Raw genomic sequence first — 18,349 nt, 5'->3', positions numbered from 1 at the left:
AATGATAAAAAGTCAATTTCTTTTTGAGATAGGGTTACAGATGCCATACTATAACACATTTATCGTTAAGGCGTACTATTTCAGCTGCTTCAATTATTTCTCTAGTTCTTTTTTCTTTATGTCTGGCAATGACAGTTGTGTCGCGAAACTTCGGTGCGCAGCCACAATCCCTACAATGGATACAGAGGTGGCCGCTGATAGCTTTTTGTACGTTATACTTGTGTTCTTTCAACCTTACATTTAAGCATCTTCCTGTTTGACCTAAAAGGTAAAAGATACATCCTTGCTTCGTCCTCGTGTTGTTGTGCTGTGCATGTAGGTGTTGGGGAGCAATAAAGAGTGGGTACTCGCTCGTCCGAGCAAGCAGCGTGTACGTGTCAGACTCTGCGTGCCCGTGCCCCCGTGGCACTAACCACACGACATGGTGTCAGGAGCGAAAGAATAATGTCCCCAGCCTTAGGCCTTGCCACAACAGGATGGCAGCACGGTGTCCTTCGAGACCAGCGAGCCGCTGAAACTGTACGGCGTCAACCTCCAGCCACCGGCACCGTTTGACTTCGCGAGCCTGGCAACATGGGTGACATGGCTCATTCGCTACGAAAACTATGTGGCAATTTCGGGACTGACAAAAGCGTCGGAAGACGTGCAGGCACGTTCACTACTGTACTGCATGGGCCTGAAGGCCCGCATGCTCCTCGAGACATTTCCAAATCACGCCAGCAGTTAGCGCTCTTCAGACAACCGGCCACGCACTCGCGTGCTCCCTCTAACGGTGGACCGTACTGTACAAGCAGAACTAGTTCGGCTCCATTCACCTGCATGCTGTCGGGACACCCGCTGCGGCAAAGTTTGTCGACGTCACCGTTGACAACTACACAGCGCAGTTCAAGATCGACTTCTAAGCCGAAGTATCTGCTGTACCAAGCGACTTCCCTACGTTGCCTGCCAAGCTTGACCAAGTCGACACCCTGCTCGCCGGCCCTGGAGGACAGCCACTTCACGTGCTAGGCTCATATTTAGCATGAATTCAGCGGCAAGGGAAAACAAGTTGTCAGTGCCTCTACATGACCCAGTTACTCACTGTGCCTCTTCTGGGACTGGTGGCGCTGCAAGCCCTCCAAGTAGTGAGATTTCTTTCTGAACTCTTGACTCCAGAAGCAATGCTGCACGCAGAGCTCTACAAGGGATTGAGCACTCTCAAGGACAAGTACATTATACGGCTGAAACCTGATGCCGTGCCTTTCTTGCTCATTGTCCCTCGCAGGATCCCCATCCCGTTGCTTGAAGTCGTCCGCTGCGAGCTGGACAAATTGGAAAGCGGGCCCGGTTTGCCATCCTCTGGCTACACCACTGACGGTAGCTGCCATTGTCGATAGCAATGTAGGTCTCGTCAGCGCCAGGCGACGCTCGCTTGCGACCTTGCGGTGCTCACTGTCCCGAAGGCGGAACGAAGCCTCTAACCTTGTACCTCACACGTAGGAGCAGGTTCTCCGACAGCAGCAGGCCACATAGCAGGTCTTGCGAGGCAATGAACGTGAGGCGCTCGGTGTCCCGAAGACTGGCGGCTGTGGGAGCGAACCTTGCGTGAAGGTGTTGGTTTGGCAGTCCTCCAGCCTGTTGTGACCACGTTCCAAATTGTCTCGCTTGCGCGAGCCCCTCTTTGTTTCTCTGCAGCACGAGCTCACTTTCTTTTTTCTCTTCTTCCTACAATCGGCCGCTCTGTTGTCTGCCCTCACTGGTTCACCTTTACGTGCTCCTTCACAATCACCCCCCACTTGTGGCCTTGCATAAGAAACTGTTCTGAGACAATCTTGTCTCACAGAGCATCTTAGGTCCGGTCTGTTTTGGCCGCCATTTCTTGCCAATGGTCAAAATAACCCTATAGACGTCCGGCGAACTGTCTGTCAGTTTCTGAATTATCGGGTTTTGCTGATCAAAACTTAGTCCGATACCCTTCTTCTTTGAATCTGAAACGTTGGAGTAGCATTTTTTTCAACGTTACATAGTCCATGGCATGCTCGGGTGCCATCCTACCTACAACACTTAAGGCCTCTCTGCTCAAGCAAAGGCTTAGCGATAGGGCCCATTTGTCTTGTGGCCAGTCTTGGCTGATAGTGACGCGCTCAAACAGCTGTATATACGCATCCAGTTCATCGCGTCCTTTGTTAAATGCTGGGATGAGCTTATGCGGACTTTTGTAGCTCTGCGGGGTGCCTATGGGCACACCCTCGGTAAGCTGCCCAGTTGTCGTGCCACCTGCTGCCGCATCTAACTCATGCAACTTTACTTCAACTCGAGTGCTTCCTTCTCTGCCTTTAATCTAGCGATTGCCTCTGCCTCGACTTCTTTTGCTGCATTTTGTTCAGCCAGACGAGCGTCACATGTGCGTGCCCGTTCTTCGTCTATCCATTCTGTTAGTACTGTGCCACTCAAACCCAGTTCTTTTCCAATTGCCGTCCGCTTATCTGCTTCCATCATCAACCGTCACACACACATGTGGAGTGTGGTGCATTTTTTAGGTGGACCAGCAGGGACAGTTGGGCAAGTTGGTGCAAATTCGTGTTTGAAAAAAAGCGTGAAAAAACCACAACACACAGGCACGAAGGAGGCAGGACGACGTGCTACTAGGAACTGAAGTTTAATCAAAAGCGCTGAAAGATAGATACACCCACTACAAAAATAACAAGCTTAAAGATTCACGCAACCATAGAATGAGTATGCATATAGCAAAATGTTTACTCTCAGCAATATGGGCATCGGTGCTGGCTCCATTCACGCTGTGAGCAAAAAACACCTAGCTGCTGTGAGTGTGGTGCAAAGTGCTTCGCAGACAAACATCCGTGTGTTTTTCAGTTCGTCCGGGTGGTTCGTCCAGTGCTGGTATTTGTGAAGCGTGTATGATAGCAAGGGCGATAGCAGCCTCCTCTGTCGTGCCGCTGCCTAGGGCGTTAAGCGTAGCCGATGCCGTTACAGAATTTGTATTGTCCACTATGACCAGACACATGGCCCGTTTCTGTAGATATCGGGCCACATCAGTGTAAAGGACTGGTGCGTTAGATGTGCTGTCACCTACGACTCGCATTAGAGCTTGTACTCTTGCCCGTCTCCGGCCTTTATTTCGATCAGGGTGCATATTGTGGGTGAAACACTGCACAAGTTCTCATGAAGAGCTATTGCTGTTTGTGAAGATCGTGCTTTGCCTTTCACGTGGAAATTCTTGCGTAAAGTGGGGATTTTCAGTGAACAAGGAATGTCCTGTAAAAAATATGAAGGAGGAGCCACTTCTAGCACAAAGCTTAGTGTACGATGAGGTGTCTGCAGCAAGTGGTTTTGCAGAAGTGGACGTAACAGACAAGATGATAGACATGGTTCGAAGTTCCAGCATCAGATGGAAAGAAGACTTGGGGAGAGGAAAAAGAAGGAACGGTTGGACGTATTGGATGCTGAAAGAAAAAAGAAGAGCACTGTGGCTCTTGTGAAAGAGCTTGAATCAAAGAAGCAAAAACTGATGGAAGACGCTCACCTTCAGGTCTCCATGCTGCAGTAAGAGATTGAATCTTTGAAACAGTGAAGGCATTGCCGATGCAAATAAACAAGCTTTTCTGTTTGTCAATGGACAACTATTGTGTCTTTTAATATTTTATTCACTGTAAAAGATGCTTTCAGCCAAGGGAATGCAATAATGCAGCATGGGTCCATTTTATATGAGTGCCTCATAATTTGTTTTTACCACTCAAGGGTTTGTTTCCAGTGCGCAGTTTCTTCCAAGCAGACGTACCGGTCATGGAATTTGCTTGAAATGGTCATGGAAAACCTGGAAAAGTGAGGGAATTTGGAAAAGTTTAAGTGGTAGACACCCTGGTTCAGGCCCAGTAAAGAGCTGGTACACTTTTCTCCGAGGAAGCAGTAGCGTCTACGTGTTGGTCTCTGTGTGCCCGTGTTCCTGCTGCACTAACCACTAAAGCAGTCGAGCTTTAATTGCACCACAACTGCAAGGAAGTCAAAACACAATGCATTCAATGAAACAAAACTTTATTCAGATATGAAAAAAGCAGTTAGCTTTCGAGTTCTTGTGGGGTGTGAGCAACCCCTGCTTCAATTTGAACTAGCATTGCATGAGGCTGTGGTCACCGCCCATGCATTCAAGTTTATTTCGCAGCAGGCGTAGGTACTCCTGCGTCTGTGCCATGATGAATGAAAATAGCGTGAAAAAAAGCGTAGAACAGCTAACGCGAACGCCTCGAAGTCGCCTTCTACCTCTTGGCCAGCAATTTTATGAACAGCCTCGAACAGATCGTGCAAGTCTGGCCAACGTCAGACTGGGCATCGTCAGGATCGCCGACGGCACCATGGGAAAAGACGGTGCGCGACTTTCTGCGCCAAAGTCGGACACCTTCACTTGGAGCCTGGCGGAGCCATTTATCATTGTAGACTGTAAAAACACATGCGAGGCACGCCAAATGAAGCACTCTGAATAACACAATCACATGTCCTGCAGCACAGATCCAAAAGCACGCGCTGTCGGCACCTAAGTGACTGAATGCAGTGGGCGACTCATAAGCTTCAAAATGTCGTCAAGGTGTCTTCCCTTCCTCGAGTGTGCTGGTAACGGTGACGGTTGCAATGGTGGGCTTGGCTTCGGCTTCACGTGTTGCTGAAAAAAGCCGATTGGAGTCGTGCAAGAAGCAGGAACTGTGGAAGGGCACCCGTTGGAGGATGGTTGTGCTTAGGAGGGCAGCCTTGGAGGAGCAGCAACATCGAAACTGGAAACAAGGAGGTGAGGAGTCGACATAAAGGCGAGCAAGGGCAGTGACTGGCGTCTGGAGAGCGAATGGCCACTTTTATAGGGGTGGAGGTGTGGACGGTCATGGAACGCTACAAGAGTTTCGCGCTGGGAAGTGCTGCTAATGCCGTAGCTCGAGTCTGGGGTTGTGTTTGTTGTGCTCAAAAAACGATTAACCGCTCATCGTGGGACACGGCGCAGTTGTGAAAACTGACTGGTTTTGCAGTAGGGGCTTTGCACGATCACTGTGCGATTTTTTTTCCGAGGCGCACAGCCGTGTAGTTTGTAAAACAAGAGTTTTTTGGTGCCACATTGTCGACAAAACTGCTAATTCTACGGTTTGAGTGTCGGTGTTCGAGCACCGTCGTGTCCAGCCATTGACAAATGTCTAGCAACAAAATCCAGTGACCCTAGCACGCATTTGAACTGTCTAAAGTAGGATGGCACATTTCAGCACCAGAAGCGCTGTTCAGAGTGCTAAGGAGGAGGAGAAGAAAAACGGAAAAATTTTGAGCGCACTGCATGCAATGCTACAGCGCAGGTTAGCCCGTGGTCTTATGGCCGCTTTTCATCGTCCAAGAGAGTTCGGTTTTCTAGCATCATAAAGCACCAGGAAAACTTTATTTTGGTGTAGATTCTACCACGAAAACACCAGCGGTGCGATTACGACCGAGATTAACAGTTCTGGTGCACTGCACCATGGAATTTGACAGCTCCTGTTCGCTCCGCAGTAAACATCTGGGAGCACTTGGCACTCGCTTGGTAACAGTTACTAGGCTGTCATTGGCCGTGAATGTGGTACTTTTGTGGCCTTTTCTGTGCCTGCATGAGACTAGTTCGTCAGCGGCGTTAATTTGACACTGCATGCACAAAATGGTAGCTGCCGCTCGGCGACGCCTTTGCTCGCAACTTTGTTCAAAGCTGGTCAAGCTCTTCGTGCAGTTTGAGTAATGTGGCTTTACTCTTTTGCTACCGCACTTATTCAAATCGGTCACTTTGATAGACAGACTTCAGGTTCAGATTCTCATGCACTTGCACGGGTTGCGGGCACCTAACACCATCTAGGTTAGAAAGTGCGAAACACAACGTGATCCACGATGTTGTTGTTTTTTTTTTTTTGCTTTGGAGAAGTTTTCTCATGCTGCTAAATGTTTCGGCTTGTTGCGCGAGCGCGTCAGTCATGGTGTCATCATCGCGGATCAAATTAGCAGTAGTGAGAGTGAAGAAGATGTTGCCACATCAGATTTCAGCACCGATTACGACAATGCATCAAGTCAAGACACAACATCCAGCGGTTAAGTGTCGGCTGTATGTGCGGTGCACATTTTGATGACTAATAAATAGTTATGAGCGGTGGAGTGTGTAGTCACAGCCAAATTACTTATTTTCATAGTCTGAACGTCCTATGGACACGATTCCTTGCCAGCATCTGTAAAACGTGTGCAGTTTTTAACTGCGAAGCTGTTTAGCAAATCATTCCTTGTATCTCGTATCACGAAACTGTCATCATCACAAACGGGGATGTGCCACAAAAATTGGGTAAATCCCAGTACTCACGACTGGTCCTCTAGAAATGGAGTAAACAGTTAGCCCAACAGACGGCTGCGTAGCAGCTCGCGCCTAATCATATGCAGCCATGGGTCGCCCGAAGACAAATCGCTCTCCCGAGGAAGAAGCCGCGATCCGAGAAGTGAGGCTTGCCTCTGTGTGCGAAGGTCAACGGCAGTTCCAAGAAGATCCAGACTATAAGGTGAGGGAATTGGAACAGAAGAGACTGCGGTGGCAACAAGATCCCGAATACAGGGAGTGCGAATGGGCGGCAAATGCTGCTCATGTGCTACTGAGAAGTGGAGCGAGCCCGTGCCTCTACCAGTGGTGCTGACGCCACCATCATCAGAGCGTCGCAGTTCTTGTCAAAGACTAGTACCGCAGGTGGAGAACTGAGGACGATGAGGCAAAAATCTAGACAAAGACTCGCTATAACCTCAACATCACTGCAGCCAAGCTCAAGCCAAGTTCAACCTCATTACATCCAAGTTCAAGCAAAGTTCAACCTCGCTGCAGCCAAGTTCTGCCTAGATACAGCAATAAATAAGCATGATACTGATCAGCTTTGTTGTGTATCGAGTGCAAGCTTTGAGTCATTTTTTTCCTAGAGGAAACCCGGGGGTTGAAGTTGGCGGCGTGCTCCATAGTAATGCATGGTGTTTCTTGCAGGCCGTCGATTTCTTCCAACTGTTTTTCACTGCACAGCTGACCAAAGTGATCTACAACAACACTAATAAATATGCGTGGTAGCATATTTTGGAGAGAGAGACGAACGCAGGAAAAGACGGTTCGTGGAAGAACTTCAGTCCCGACGAAGTGATGCAGTGCATAGGAATTCTTATCTACATGGGAATTGTTGAGTTGCCTCACCTTCATCTCTACTGGAATACCTCGGAGTTATTTTCGGGCCTCATTGCTCTGAAGATTATGCCCAGGAGCCGATTTTTTTCGTTCCTTGCTTTCCTCAGTTTCGTGGACTCAGAAGACCCTGTCCGCGATGGTAAGCTGCACAGGATCACACATCTACTGCAGCACATCACTGACGTGTCTAGTCAGCTTTTTCAGCCATACTGGAACTTGTGTGTGGACGAGCGAATGGTTCTAAAGGACGATCAGGAATTCTAAAGGGAGTCTTAAGGACGATCAGAAATTAGGCAGCATATGTGTAACAAGGGAGTCAAATGGGGATAGAGGCTATGGGTCCTCACAGACTCAAGGACAGGCTACACTGTCCAATTCAGCGTTTATACCGGAAAGCAAGAAACACCCAGTGTGAGGGGACTGGCTTATCACGTTGTAACCCACCTGTGCGAGTCATATTCGGATCAAGAGTACATCATCTACCTCGACAATTTCTACACGTCCACATCCGTCTTTGTACTTCTTCTTGAGCGGAAAACTCTGTCTTGCAGAACTCGGGTTTCCCTCCCACTTGAAGGGCAACACCTGGGAGAAAAGAGAAACTCGAGGAGACATTCGCTCGCTGCGGTGCAGTGACGTGCACTCTACTTACAATGGAAGAACAAGCGTGCTGTAAGCTTCATGAGCACGGCACACACTGCCAACAAACACGTCCCTGCAATGCGAAAAGTCAAAAGAGGAGACCAATGGACAAAGATTCTCATCAGGAAGCCGCTCTTGATTGCTCTTGATTGAAGAGCACACTAAGGGCATGCTTGGTGTTGACAAGTCTGATCAACTTATTGCTTCTTACAATGTCTTGATGAAATGCGTCAGATGGTGGAAGATGCTGTTCTTCCACTGCATCGACATTACTGTCGTGAGCAGTTTCATACTTTTTCAAGTTTTCGATGGAGGCAAAAATGTTGGAGGCCCGTGTACTTAAATTTAGGTGCACGTTAAAGAACCCCAGGTGGTTGAAATTTCCGGAGTCCTCCATTACGGCGTCTCTCATAATTATATCGTGGTTTTTGGATGCTAAACCCCAGATATTATTATTATTATTATACTTTTTCAAGCACACAGCGAAGATCACCCTGAGATAGACGAGCTCTCCAGAAAGACTGTGGCTTTGACCGGCTTTCATTTCGAATTGAGATGGTCAACCAGATTCTTGGCATGGACGACGGGCATGTTCCCCCTCCACCTCCTCCAAAGTCAGAACACAAGCCACAAAGTCACAAAACACAAAGTCAGAACACAAGCCCCAGATCCAACAAAAATGTCATAATTGCAAGCTCTGCTACGTGAAATGAGGACAGCAGTTTTGTATGAGCCATGCACTGTCAATCTGTGTTTCATCCCGATGAGGGACTGCTTTGGAGAATGGCAAGCGATGCACCCACGCTTTCTTTTTTGCAGAAAGAACAATTGTCAGCTACACTTTCTGAAACTTGTGTAACCTTTTTGTAACATAATAAGCCACAAAATGTGTCTCTTCAAATTTTTTCACCCTTAACATTTTTTAAGTTATTCTCCTTTTTCGAGCAAAAATGTATCCTCACTGTAAAAACCTTTACATTAGAAACATTTTTTCATTAATTCGTGTAATAAATATACACGCAACAATTATGTTATTGAATAGAACATTCTTTTAGCTACATTTTGATACCAAACAATGTAAATAAAGCATTACTATCTAGCCACCAAAGAATGTTTTTTTCACCTTGTAAAAACTACCCTTTTTCCCGTGGTAGTGGAAGAGTTAATATGCATGCATTTTTGTCGGGACTGGAAGAAATTTTGAATAAAGCGATATTTCAGGTAAGGTGATTTTGTTATAATGAGGGATTACTGTATTTTTTTCTTTATTGAAATGCAGTGCTACCACATAAAAAAGAAGGGAAAAAAAAAAGGTTTGTTCTACACGTGAATTGAACCTGAGCCATCAAGTCACAAGCTTGACAATTTAGCACAGTCATGCACTTCGTGGCAAGTACAGATATTCCTTTGCGTGATAACAGAGCTTGTGCTAATAGCTTACAAGTGTACTGTTTTCAACATAACTATGTAGTAAAATAAAAGATTACTGGTGAAAAAGTCACTTCTCTTATTATTCGGTATTTGATTCGTATTCCAAGTTACCTATTTGTATTAGAAAAATTTGATAGTTGCACACCCTGAGTGTGAAGTGAACATGGGCAGGTGCACATGATCCTTATAGTATTTTGGAGGGCAGTTCTAAAGATCAGAACGTTCTGTGCAGTGGTGAATGCCAAGCGTCTACACTTTGACCTGGGAAGCAGCCCACCGTTGCGAAGTCCCCTTGACAGCAGCAGTCTCCAATCGCCCAATGTCTTGAGTCCCGAATGGGCTGATGGTGCCAGTCACAGTGATGAGGTGTTTACAGCAAGACCAGCTGACACAACTCCTGGTGAGGTCTAGAAATGTGTAGCCCGGCTCGCTTATGACAAAGTGAGCAAAGATAGTTGATAGAATCGCAATACAGTACATTCTCACTGACTTGGATACATGAAAGAAAGGCAGGGCAGCCTTGAAAACTTCTGGATTGATTGGAATCCGTTCATTCAGCGTAGAGTTGCAGAAAGCTCCAACAGCATGATATGCATTTTGCATGTTTGCAATACACCTGTGCCATACCCAAGGGGCAAGTGCCCAAAATGCTTTGTTCAGCGTGGTGCAGACAATGTGCAAGTGGCTTGCTGCACTGTCAATGCGGATACAAATTGTGGGCTTGCTGGTCGGTAGTCAAAGCAGGGCCTCCAAAAATAACAATTTATTTACAAGCACGGCTTCCACCGTAAGGTCAGTGCCGAGGTATGTGCGGCAGGGCAGTGGAGTCCTGGACGGCAATCGGCCTGCCTCCGGGGGAATGCAGGCAGTGCACAGGCCACGTGCACCACCATTGCGCAGCACACGGTGCTGTCTTCAGATAGCCAGTCCACAAGGTTCATATTGCAGTGCAATTTCATTTACGCTACACTATCACCTCTGTGCTTGTAGAAATTCGGTCCGAGTGTGTGTGCAGTGGTGTGATAGCTGCGCCAGCTGTGTCAAACTGCTCCAAAAGACAAATCCTGCTACATTCTTGCAGTTCCGCACCAAACATGGTCTTTTTATATTTCAAAAAGGAAACTAATCTCTTAGGTCAAAATGCCTGCGTCCTATATTGTGAGCAACGTCTATCCTTCTATCCTCACCCACAAGTGAGTTCCATCAGTAGTGGGGGGGGGAGGGGGCAGGCAGAAATCTTTGCGACAATTTGGCTGCTTTTTTAGGCCGTTAGTGACACAGAAAATGTCTTGGCTACCTGGCTACTTTTTGACTAGTTTCTTGTCGCCCTGTAGATGAAGAATAAAACACCGCTATGCACCCAAAAAAAAAAAAGATTTCCTGCTGACAATGCTTATTGATATGATCCCCCCTTAGCTTTGTGCCTGATTATCGCGAGTGTTATGCCCTTGCTGTTCTTGTGTTCCTTATATATGTACGTACGTTTCTTCAATAAACACAGTTGGAAGTTAGCGCCAGTCCCGTCCTCTCTGTCTGTCCGTGTGTTGCTTTGCGCTACAATTTTTTCCTTCAGAAGTCCAATCAAGCACACTGCTATTGTTGCCTCGATTTGAACCAAATTAGCAATGTATTGTGACGTCGCAGCTGCTGGTGTTAGAGCATGCAGTGTCAAAACATGGTGACCAAGGGGTGTTTTCAGCTCCTAAAATTGAATTTGGAGCTTCCACTACACAAAAGAAGAGACTATTGGATAAGGGGCTTAGACTCGGGGGGGGCAAAACTGCTGCATGACGCCTCATTTCGCAGACCACCTATTGCTGAACACGACTTTGAACTGTAATTGGAAGTGAACAGGACAACCGAAAGCCCTGCACATCCGGGAAGCTCTGCATTTATCAACATTAAAAATCGAATACCTGGCGAACTGCTTGTGTCCTTTCTTAGGATTAGAGATCGACTGTGACTCGAGATTAATAATCGCTTGATCATCATGCGAGAAACAATGGCGGAGTGACTACTTTAAGAAAATTGAAGGCGCACACCACCAAAAAAAAAAAAAACAGGTGAAAGAAAGGAGCTTCACTCACAACTAGCTTGATTCTTGAAAGACCATCACAATATACAGGGTGTCCCAGCTATCACGCAGCATGATTTAAGAAAAGAGGAACGGCGTTACGCGAATCAAACCTACAGCATATTGTTCCTAGTACACTAGAGTAGCCACTGCTATTTTTTTTCGTTAATGAGGTTTAATTATTTAGTCATAATTATATTTCTAATTCGACAAGTACTCGCCTAATTGTCAAAATGTCAATGAGCCGTATGTAGGCATGTTCAAATGGCATCTAACTGCGCTACTTTCAACAACATGCTAATTGTGCGCTCATTTTTTCCGGCTGATAAAGAAAGCCCGCTAAATATGAAAAATAACACGTGACTACGCTCCCACCCGCAAAGGAAACCAGCGCCCTCAAATAAGCTTACTGCAAACAACCGCTTTGCCTGTTGCCTGTTGCGAAAGACAGCGTTCCGCATTTTGGCAAGGGTACAGGTCGGGCGCCAGCGATATGCGTGCAATTTCGCTGGGATTCAATTCGTTCGATAGTACGCCACAATCATCCATATCTCACGGCCGACTGTTCTCATTGATAACGCGGCAGGTGTTCTTATTACAGCCTGACTCTGTAAAACCAAGCGGTGCGTTTCTTAGGCCAGGGAGTGGCAGATAGGGCGATGCGTTTTTTTTTCTTTCTGCATTTTTTCCTTGATACTGTCTGCCTCATAGGGAGCCTGTTTGAGGGCGCTGGTTCCCGACGCGCGCAACACTCTAGTCACGTGTCACTTTTCATATTTCGCGGGCTTTCTTGATCAAGCGGAAAAAATGAGCGCGCAATTAGCACGTTGTTGAAAGTAGCACAGTTAGATGCCATTTGAACATGCCTACATACGCCTCATTGACATTTTGACAATTAGGCAAGTACTTGTCGAGTTAGAAATATAATTATGACTAATTAATTAAACCTCATTAACGAAAAAAATAGCAGTGGCTACTCTAGTGTACTAGGAACAATATGCTGTAGGTTTGATTCGCTTACTCTTTTTTTAAATCGTGCTGCGTGATAGCTGGGACACCATGTATACAGCAAGTCGCATATGTGCAACAACACACCACGCGTCACATCACAACAATCGGCCACTCTTAATGCAAGTGCTAGTTCAAAACACTTTAAAAAAATTCAAACTCAGCTGATGGCAGCACAACCAATGAATAGCTAATACAGATAACTTTTTTTCTTTTTATGTAGTGTGCTTCCAGCATTTCTCGTTCAATCACCTCCTTGCTTCTGCCAAGAATGGTGATATTGGCAAATCTTGCTTCACATCTTGTGACACACGCTGCAGTTCACAGGCAGATGTGCCGAAAGAATATTATTGATAGAAAAATCATGTTCCCTCACTCGATTGTTAACACATCGGCTGGTCTGGCCGATGTAAACCCTTCCACAGGAGAGCGGAATTTTGTAGACCACTCCCAGCGTTCGAGCACCTGTACTGTGTAACTTGTTTTTAGCATCTTTTGACAGAGCGTTAGCTCAGGCTCTTGACAGTGCAAGGGTGCACAGGGTGTACAGTTGTGTGGATGATGTTTTGGTAGTTTTAAATGCTAAACCATGTTTGACGCCCACCGATTTGGTGGATGAAATTGTAGAAGGTGCGAGTGCCAAGCTGGATATGAGGCATCCTCTAGGCTGTTGTATAAAAAGGGTGTGGTGGAAATAAACGGGGTCACTTCTGCTGAGGACATGGAACATGCGTCTTGATTCTGCGGCCCTCGGGCTTCAGCCTGCGTCCTTGGCCGCCTCGCATCTAACCCGCCCACCACATGGTGTCAGAAGTCGGACACCTGGTTCCTGTCGTTCGACACGAATAATAAGGACGCTCCAGTGGCTCCAGTTTCTACCATTGCTGCCGCCAGTCTCCGGAGCCCGTCCCCATTCTCCTTTGACGATGCCGGCGAGTGGCTTCCCTAGTTGCAACAATTCGAGGACTACGCCTTCACCACCAGCATGCACGCAGCACTGGACGAGACAAGGGTTAGGACCCCTCTCTACTGCATGGGTCCACGGGCACGCATCATCCTCAGTTCGCTCATGTATGACGAAGGCACGTACATGTCTTATGCAGAAGTCACCCGGTGGCTCACAAGCCACTTCGTGCACCCCGTAAATGAGGTGTACGAGAGCTCTCAGTTCGACAAGTGGACACAACAGCCAGGCGAAACCGTCAACAGTTTCTTCATGGCCCTTTGGAACGTGGTACGCAAGTGTAACTATCCGTCACCTGCCGTTGGAGAGCGCCTTGTTTGCAACCGTTTTGTCGTGGGTTTGTCGGATTCTCGTCTCTCAGACAAGCTGTGCCGCACCCCAAGCCTCTCCCTGGACGACGCACTAGTGCAAGCCCGTCAGCACGAAGACGCCAATCGCGGGAAGCAGTGCCTGTCCCTCACTACTGGGCAACCGCCAACGGCAACACATGTGGATGCGGTGACTTCATGACTTCAGCCAACTGGGAGCAGTTCCAAAAGGAAACTCTGTTAAAATGGGCTGACATAGATGGTGCTGTTGAGTACTTCAGCGCCTTTCTTATTGCCGCCGCATCTAGGTGTATCTCTGAAACAAATGGATCATCCTGCAAACGCCGTGTACCATGGTGGAACAACGAGTGCCGGAACGCTCGTAAGAAGCAAAACAAAGCATGGGGTTTGCTCCGCAATTTTTCTACTGCAGAAAACGTAATCAACTTTAAACAAAGTCCCAAGGAAGGAGAACGGAAGGAAGGAAGGAAGGAAGGAAGGAAGGAAGGGAGGAAGGGAGGAAGGGAGGGAGGGAGGGAGGGAGGAAGGAAGGAAGGAAGGAAGGAAGGAAGGAAGGAAGGAAGGAAGGAAGGAAGGAGACCAGGCTAAAGAGGGAGCTGGCAAACATTTATATCAAGCATCAGTTCATATACGGACGAAGCAAAGGTGCGGAATAGAGTTAACAGAATAAGAGGCCACCCACCATACTCGCTACCATTGGTAAACACTGAAGGAGACAGCTTAGAAGACCAGGCAAATTTCCTGGGCGCACATTTTGAACACATAGTATCTAGTTCGTTGAACCATTCCAAGACATTTCAAACATATAAAACACAAATAGAACAACTGCCAATAGAAAGAAAAGGTACGAATAGCAAAGCATACAACCTACCATTTGTCCTTGCAGAGCTGCAGGCATCCCTTAACTGTTGTAAAACATCTGCCCCCGATTCTGATCGCTCAGTGTATGAAATGTTAAAACATTTGCACCCAGAAACCGAGAAAACACTCTTTTGTCTTTACAACACGATATGGTCTTCCGGCCTTATCGCGTCTGCTTAGAAAGAAGCTATTGTTATCCCTATACTCAAAGAAGCAAATAGTTACAGGCCCATAGCATTGATGAGCTGTCTCTGCAAACTCTGAAAAAAATGCTAAACCGGCGCCTTCTTCATTACCTTGAAAGCAACAATCTTTTAGACCCCCTTCAATGTGGTTTCAGGGAGCGTAGATCCACAACAGATCACCGTGTCTGCATAGAGGCGATCATACGGGATGCCTTTATACACAAGCAGTCTTTCTTGTCAGTGTTCTTAGACATGGAGAAGGCATATGGCACCACGTGGCGTTTCAGCATTATTTGTGATCTTTCCGGCATGGGTGTCCGTGGCAACTTGCTAAACATTATTGAGAGTTATCTGTCCGCCAGGACATTTCGCGTAAGAGTAGATGATGCACTGTCACGACCATTCATGCAAGAGACAGGTGTACCACAAGGTGGTGCACTGAGCTGCACTCTCTTTATCATAAAAATGAACTCCTTTGGCGCCATGATACCCCGCACACTGCTTTACTCTGTCTATGTGGACGATGTGCAACTTCGTTTTAAGTCATGTCATCTCGCTATCTGTGGGAGGCAAGTGCAGCTTGCTCTTAACAAGGTGTCTAAGTGGGCAGATGAGAACGGATTTAAGCTAAATCTCCAAAAAAGTACCTGTGTTCTGTTCTCAGGGAAGAGAGGAGTATTACCAGACCCCAGCATTGAGATCGATGGCGGACAACTATCAGTGAGCTCTGAGCATAAATTCCTTGGCATCATACTAGACTCAAAACTAACGTTCATTGCCCACCTCAAACATCTAAAAGCAAAATGTCTCAAAGCAATGAACCTTCTCAAGCTTTTGGCGCATACAACGTGGGGAGTGATAGACGATGCCTTCTGAGCTTGTATAAGAGTCTCATATTCTCACGCCTTGACTACGGAGCTGTAGTACTATATCGGTCTGCCACACCCAGCGCCCTAAAAATGTTAGACTCCGTTCACAACCTTGGTAGATAGTCTCTATGTTGAGTCGGATGAGTGGCCTCCAGAGAACCTACTTCAGCCTCACATACTTACTTCCTGAAGGTAAATGCAGACCCCCAACACCCACATAACAGAGTCATCAATGATCCCACATGTGCCACCCTCTATCAGAATCGCCCAGCAGCACTGGAGCCTTTCTCACTTTTTCCGAGGAGCCTCTGCGATGTCATGGACGTTGGCCTTCTAGAAAATCGTCTGCATGTGTCAGCACGTGCCGTTACATCCTTCAATGTTCATCGGCATTGAGCTGTTTTTTAAAACAGAGTCAGTTTTATTTACCCAGGAGACCGTAGCAGCAGTTCTAAGGGAAGCACCTACCTCCCTTGCACGCAAGGACCAAGGTGAGGTATCGGTGCCAAGTTCATACTTTCATGAACCTCGTTATGATCACCTGCCATACAGCCCATAATCATCGACCATCTCATTCGTCATATTTTTAATCTATATGTGTTTTAAGCTTGTATAAAGCTATTGATTTTAGGCCACTTTACAGCCCCCGTACATAATCTATTGCACTCGTCATCGCTTACTGAACACTTGTAGCGCTGGTACTCTTTGGCCACACTGGGCCCTTGTGCCAATAAACACCATCATCATCATCAATGCCTGTGCTGGCTCGTGGATTAAATCGACAGTCCGGGTACATATGAAATGATGATACCTGTTGTTCTAATTGAGCTTGGATGTTCATGTAAAGCAGTCTGAATGAATTCCAAGGAAACACCTGCAGGGCACAGATTACGAGCTTAGTCTCTCATCACGGGAAGGTTTAACTGGAGGCTGCTGGGAAAGCTCTTCATTTTGCACTGGCTGTGAAGTGACAGTGGTTTTTGTGCTAGGAGAATGAGTGTGTGCTCCTCCTGCAGTGTGCTGTGCTGGCAGCATGGAGCGCCGAACCCCCAAGGTGTCCCGAGGCCAGCACCGCCTGTTGGGCACACCAGATTATTTGGCACCTGAGCTGCTCCTGGGACAGGAACACGGTGGGTACCATCTGTGGGATAGTGTGATGAGGAAAGTTTGCACCGTGCCATGAAGCAATGTGTTGGTTTTTCTATACCGGGAAAGCCTGGAATATTTAAAGTACAGTGACAAGAAATTCTCACATTAGTTACTTTCAATTATGCAAATGCTACATACAGTGCTAATGGCAAACTAAAGCCCCTCCATCGCTTCTGCTGCCGGTTTAAAGGGGCCCTGCAACACCTTTCTTAGTTATATTGGAATAGTCTCATTATTGACGTATGACTCTTCATGAGTCATATGCCGCAAAAATTTTTCGAATCCGTCAAGTCTAAGTGGTGTTACCAAATTATAGAGATCACGTTCCGCAGCTTTCTCCCTCAACTCAACGCCGCGAGCGCGCGGAGAGCTAGGCAGCGAGTTGAGGGAGGGAGCGCAGACGAGCGAGGCTCCGCCCAAGAGCGCCGGCAGAAATTTTTTCTTCATTTTTTTTCTCTCTGACGTCTGGGCGCAACCACGTGGTCTGTGCCGCCACTTCCGGTCGGCTTGCGTCGTTCTCGTCGAGCGGAGTCGATCGCACTGTGTATCGCGCGTGCTTGAAAACTGCGCGTCGGTTTGGTAATGTTGGGTGTGCACCTCGAACGCCGTAGTGTTTTCATCGCTTTGCCAACCATGGAAGCAAACCTGCGCGCTCGTTTGGAATGAATGACAGCTGAGATCGGTTTCGGCCCATACTCCGATACACCGCCTCGTAAGACGGCACTGGCAGACGACCCCGAAGCGCCGCCATTACCGGATGCCAGCATTGTTATCGGAGACATGCTGCACGGCTGCCTCGGTCGGTCGTGAGAACGTGCCGACGATGCAGTTCCCAGCTGACGAGGCAACACTCGAACGACTGCCACTCTCAACGGCAACCGGCGATGGTCAAAAGCACAGAAATATTCACGTTTTTGGCACTGCGCATGGCGAAGAAAACGGAACCACGCAACTACGAGCAGACGAGCTGTCGGTGAGACCGGAAGTGCTAATATTAATGTTTGTTCGGTGTTTTTAACTCGATAACAGAATATTAACATACATATTATCTACTTATTGAACTCAAAATTAACAACGAAAGTAATAATGAGGGTGTTATGATTATAACATCAGCCAATGGTGGAACTGCCGACAATCGCGTCATATTTTGCGGACTAATACATCATTTGTCGAGAGAAGAGGGAGCGATTTTCAGCTGACTTTGAGAATTTATTGTAAATTCTGGGCCGTGCGCATCGCTATAATATTTGGCTCGCGTGTTCTCGGGAGCCTCGACTACCGATCGGCAGCGCTTTTTGAGCATGCTCGAAAAGTGTTGCAGGGCCCCTTTAAGTACCGCCATCTATTGTTTTGACGACTACGCCCACTTCCGGTTCCGGAGCTTCCAGAAGAAAGTTCTTGAGCCACTTCCTTCCGCTTTTAGGGGCGGAGCTCCTTTGGGTGTGGGTCTGTCCCTCCTCTGTAGTATGTAGTAGTAGTAGTAGTAGGTAGCCACCTCTAGTTCTTGGAGTGTTCACTAGATGGTGCTGTCGTAACCACCTCTAGTTCTCAGAAAGATCCCTAGATGGCGCGGAGGCACTCACTGCGTTGCAGATGAATGCCGTAGTGCCCCCCCCCCTCTCTCTCCTCGCGAGGCCGACGCAGG

At 47.3% G+C, this 18,349-nt stretch overlaps 1 protein-coding gene across 1 annotated transcript in view; it reads left to right on the top strand.

Moving 5' to 3' along the window:
• Positions 1 to 18,349, top strand: part of LOC119386540 (serine/threonine-protein kinase greatwall) — a 217,730-nt gene that overhangs the window by 89,215 nt on the left and 110,166 nt on the right. The window contains exons 9-10 of the mRNA XM_037653808.2: positions 9,498 to 9,665; positions 16,572 to 16,685. Of these exons, the coding sequence (XP_037509736.1) occupies positions 9,498 to 9,665; positions 16,572 to 16,685 (282 nt within the window). The remainder of the gene's footprint in view (positions 1 to 9,497; positions 9,666 to 16,571; positions 16,686 to 18,349) is intronic.

The sequence above is a fragment of the Rhipicephalus sanguineus genome, chromosome 3, assembly GCF_013339695.2.
Source record: "Rhipicephalus sanguineus isolate Rsan-2018 chromosome 3, BIME_Rsan_1.4, whole genome shotgun sequence".
Lineage (NCBI taxonomy): Eukaryota > Metazoa > Arthropoda > Arachnida > Ixodida > Ixodidae > Rhipicephalus > Rhipicephalus sanguineus.
The sequence above is the reverse complement of the archived record's forward strand: the minus strand, read 5'-3'. Positions and strand labels throughout refer to the sequence as shown.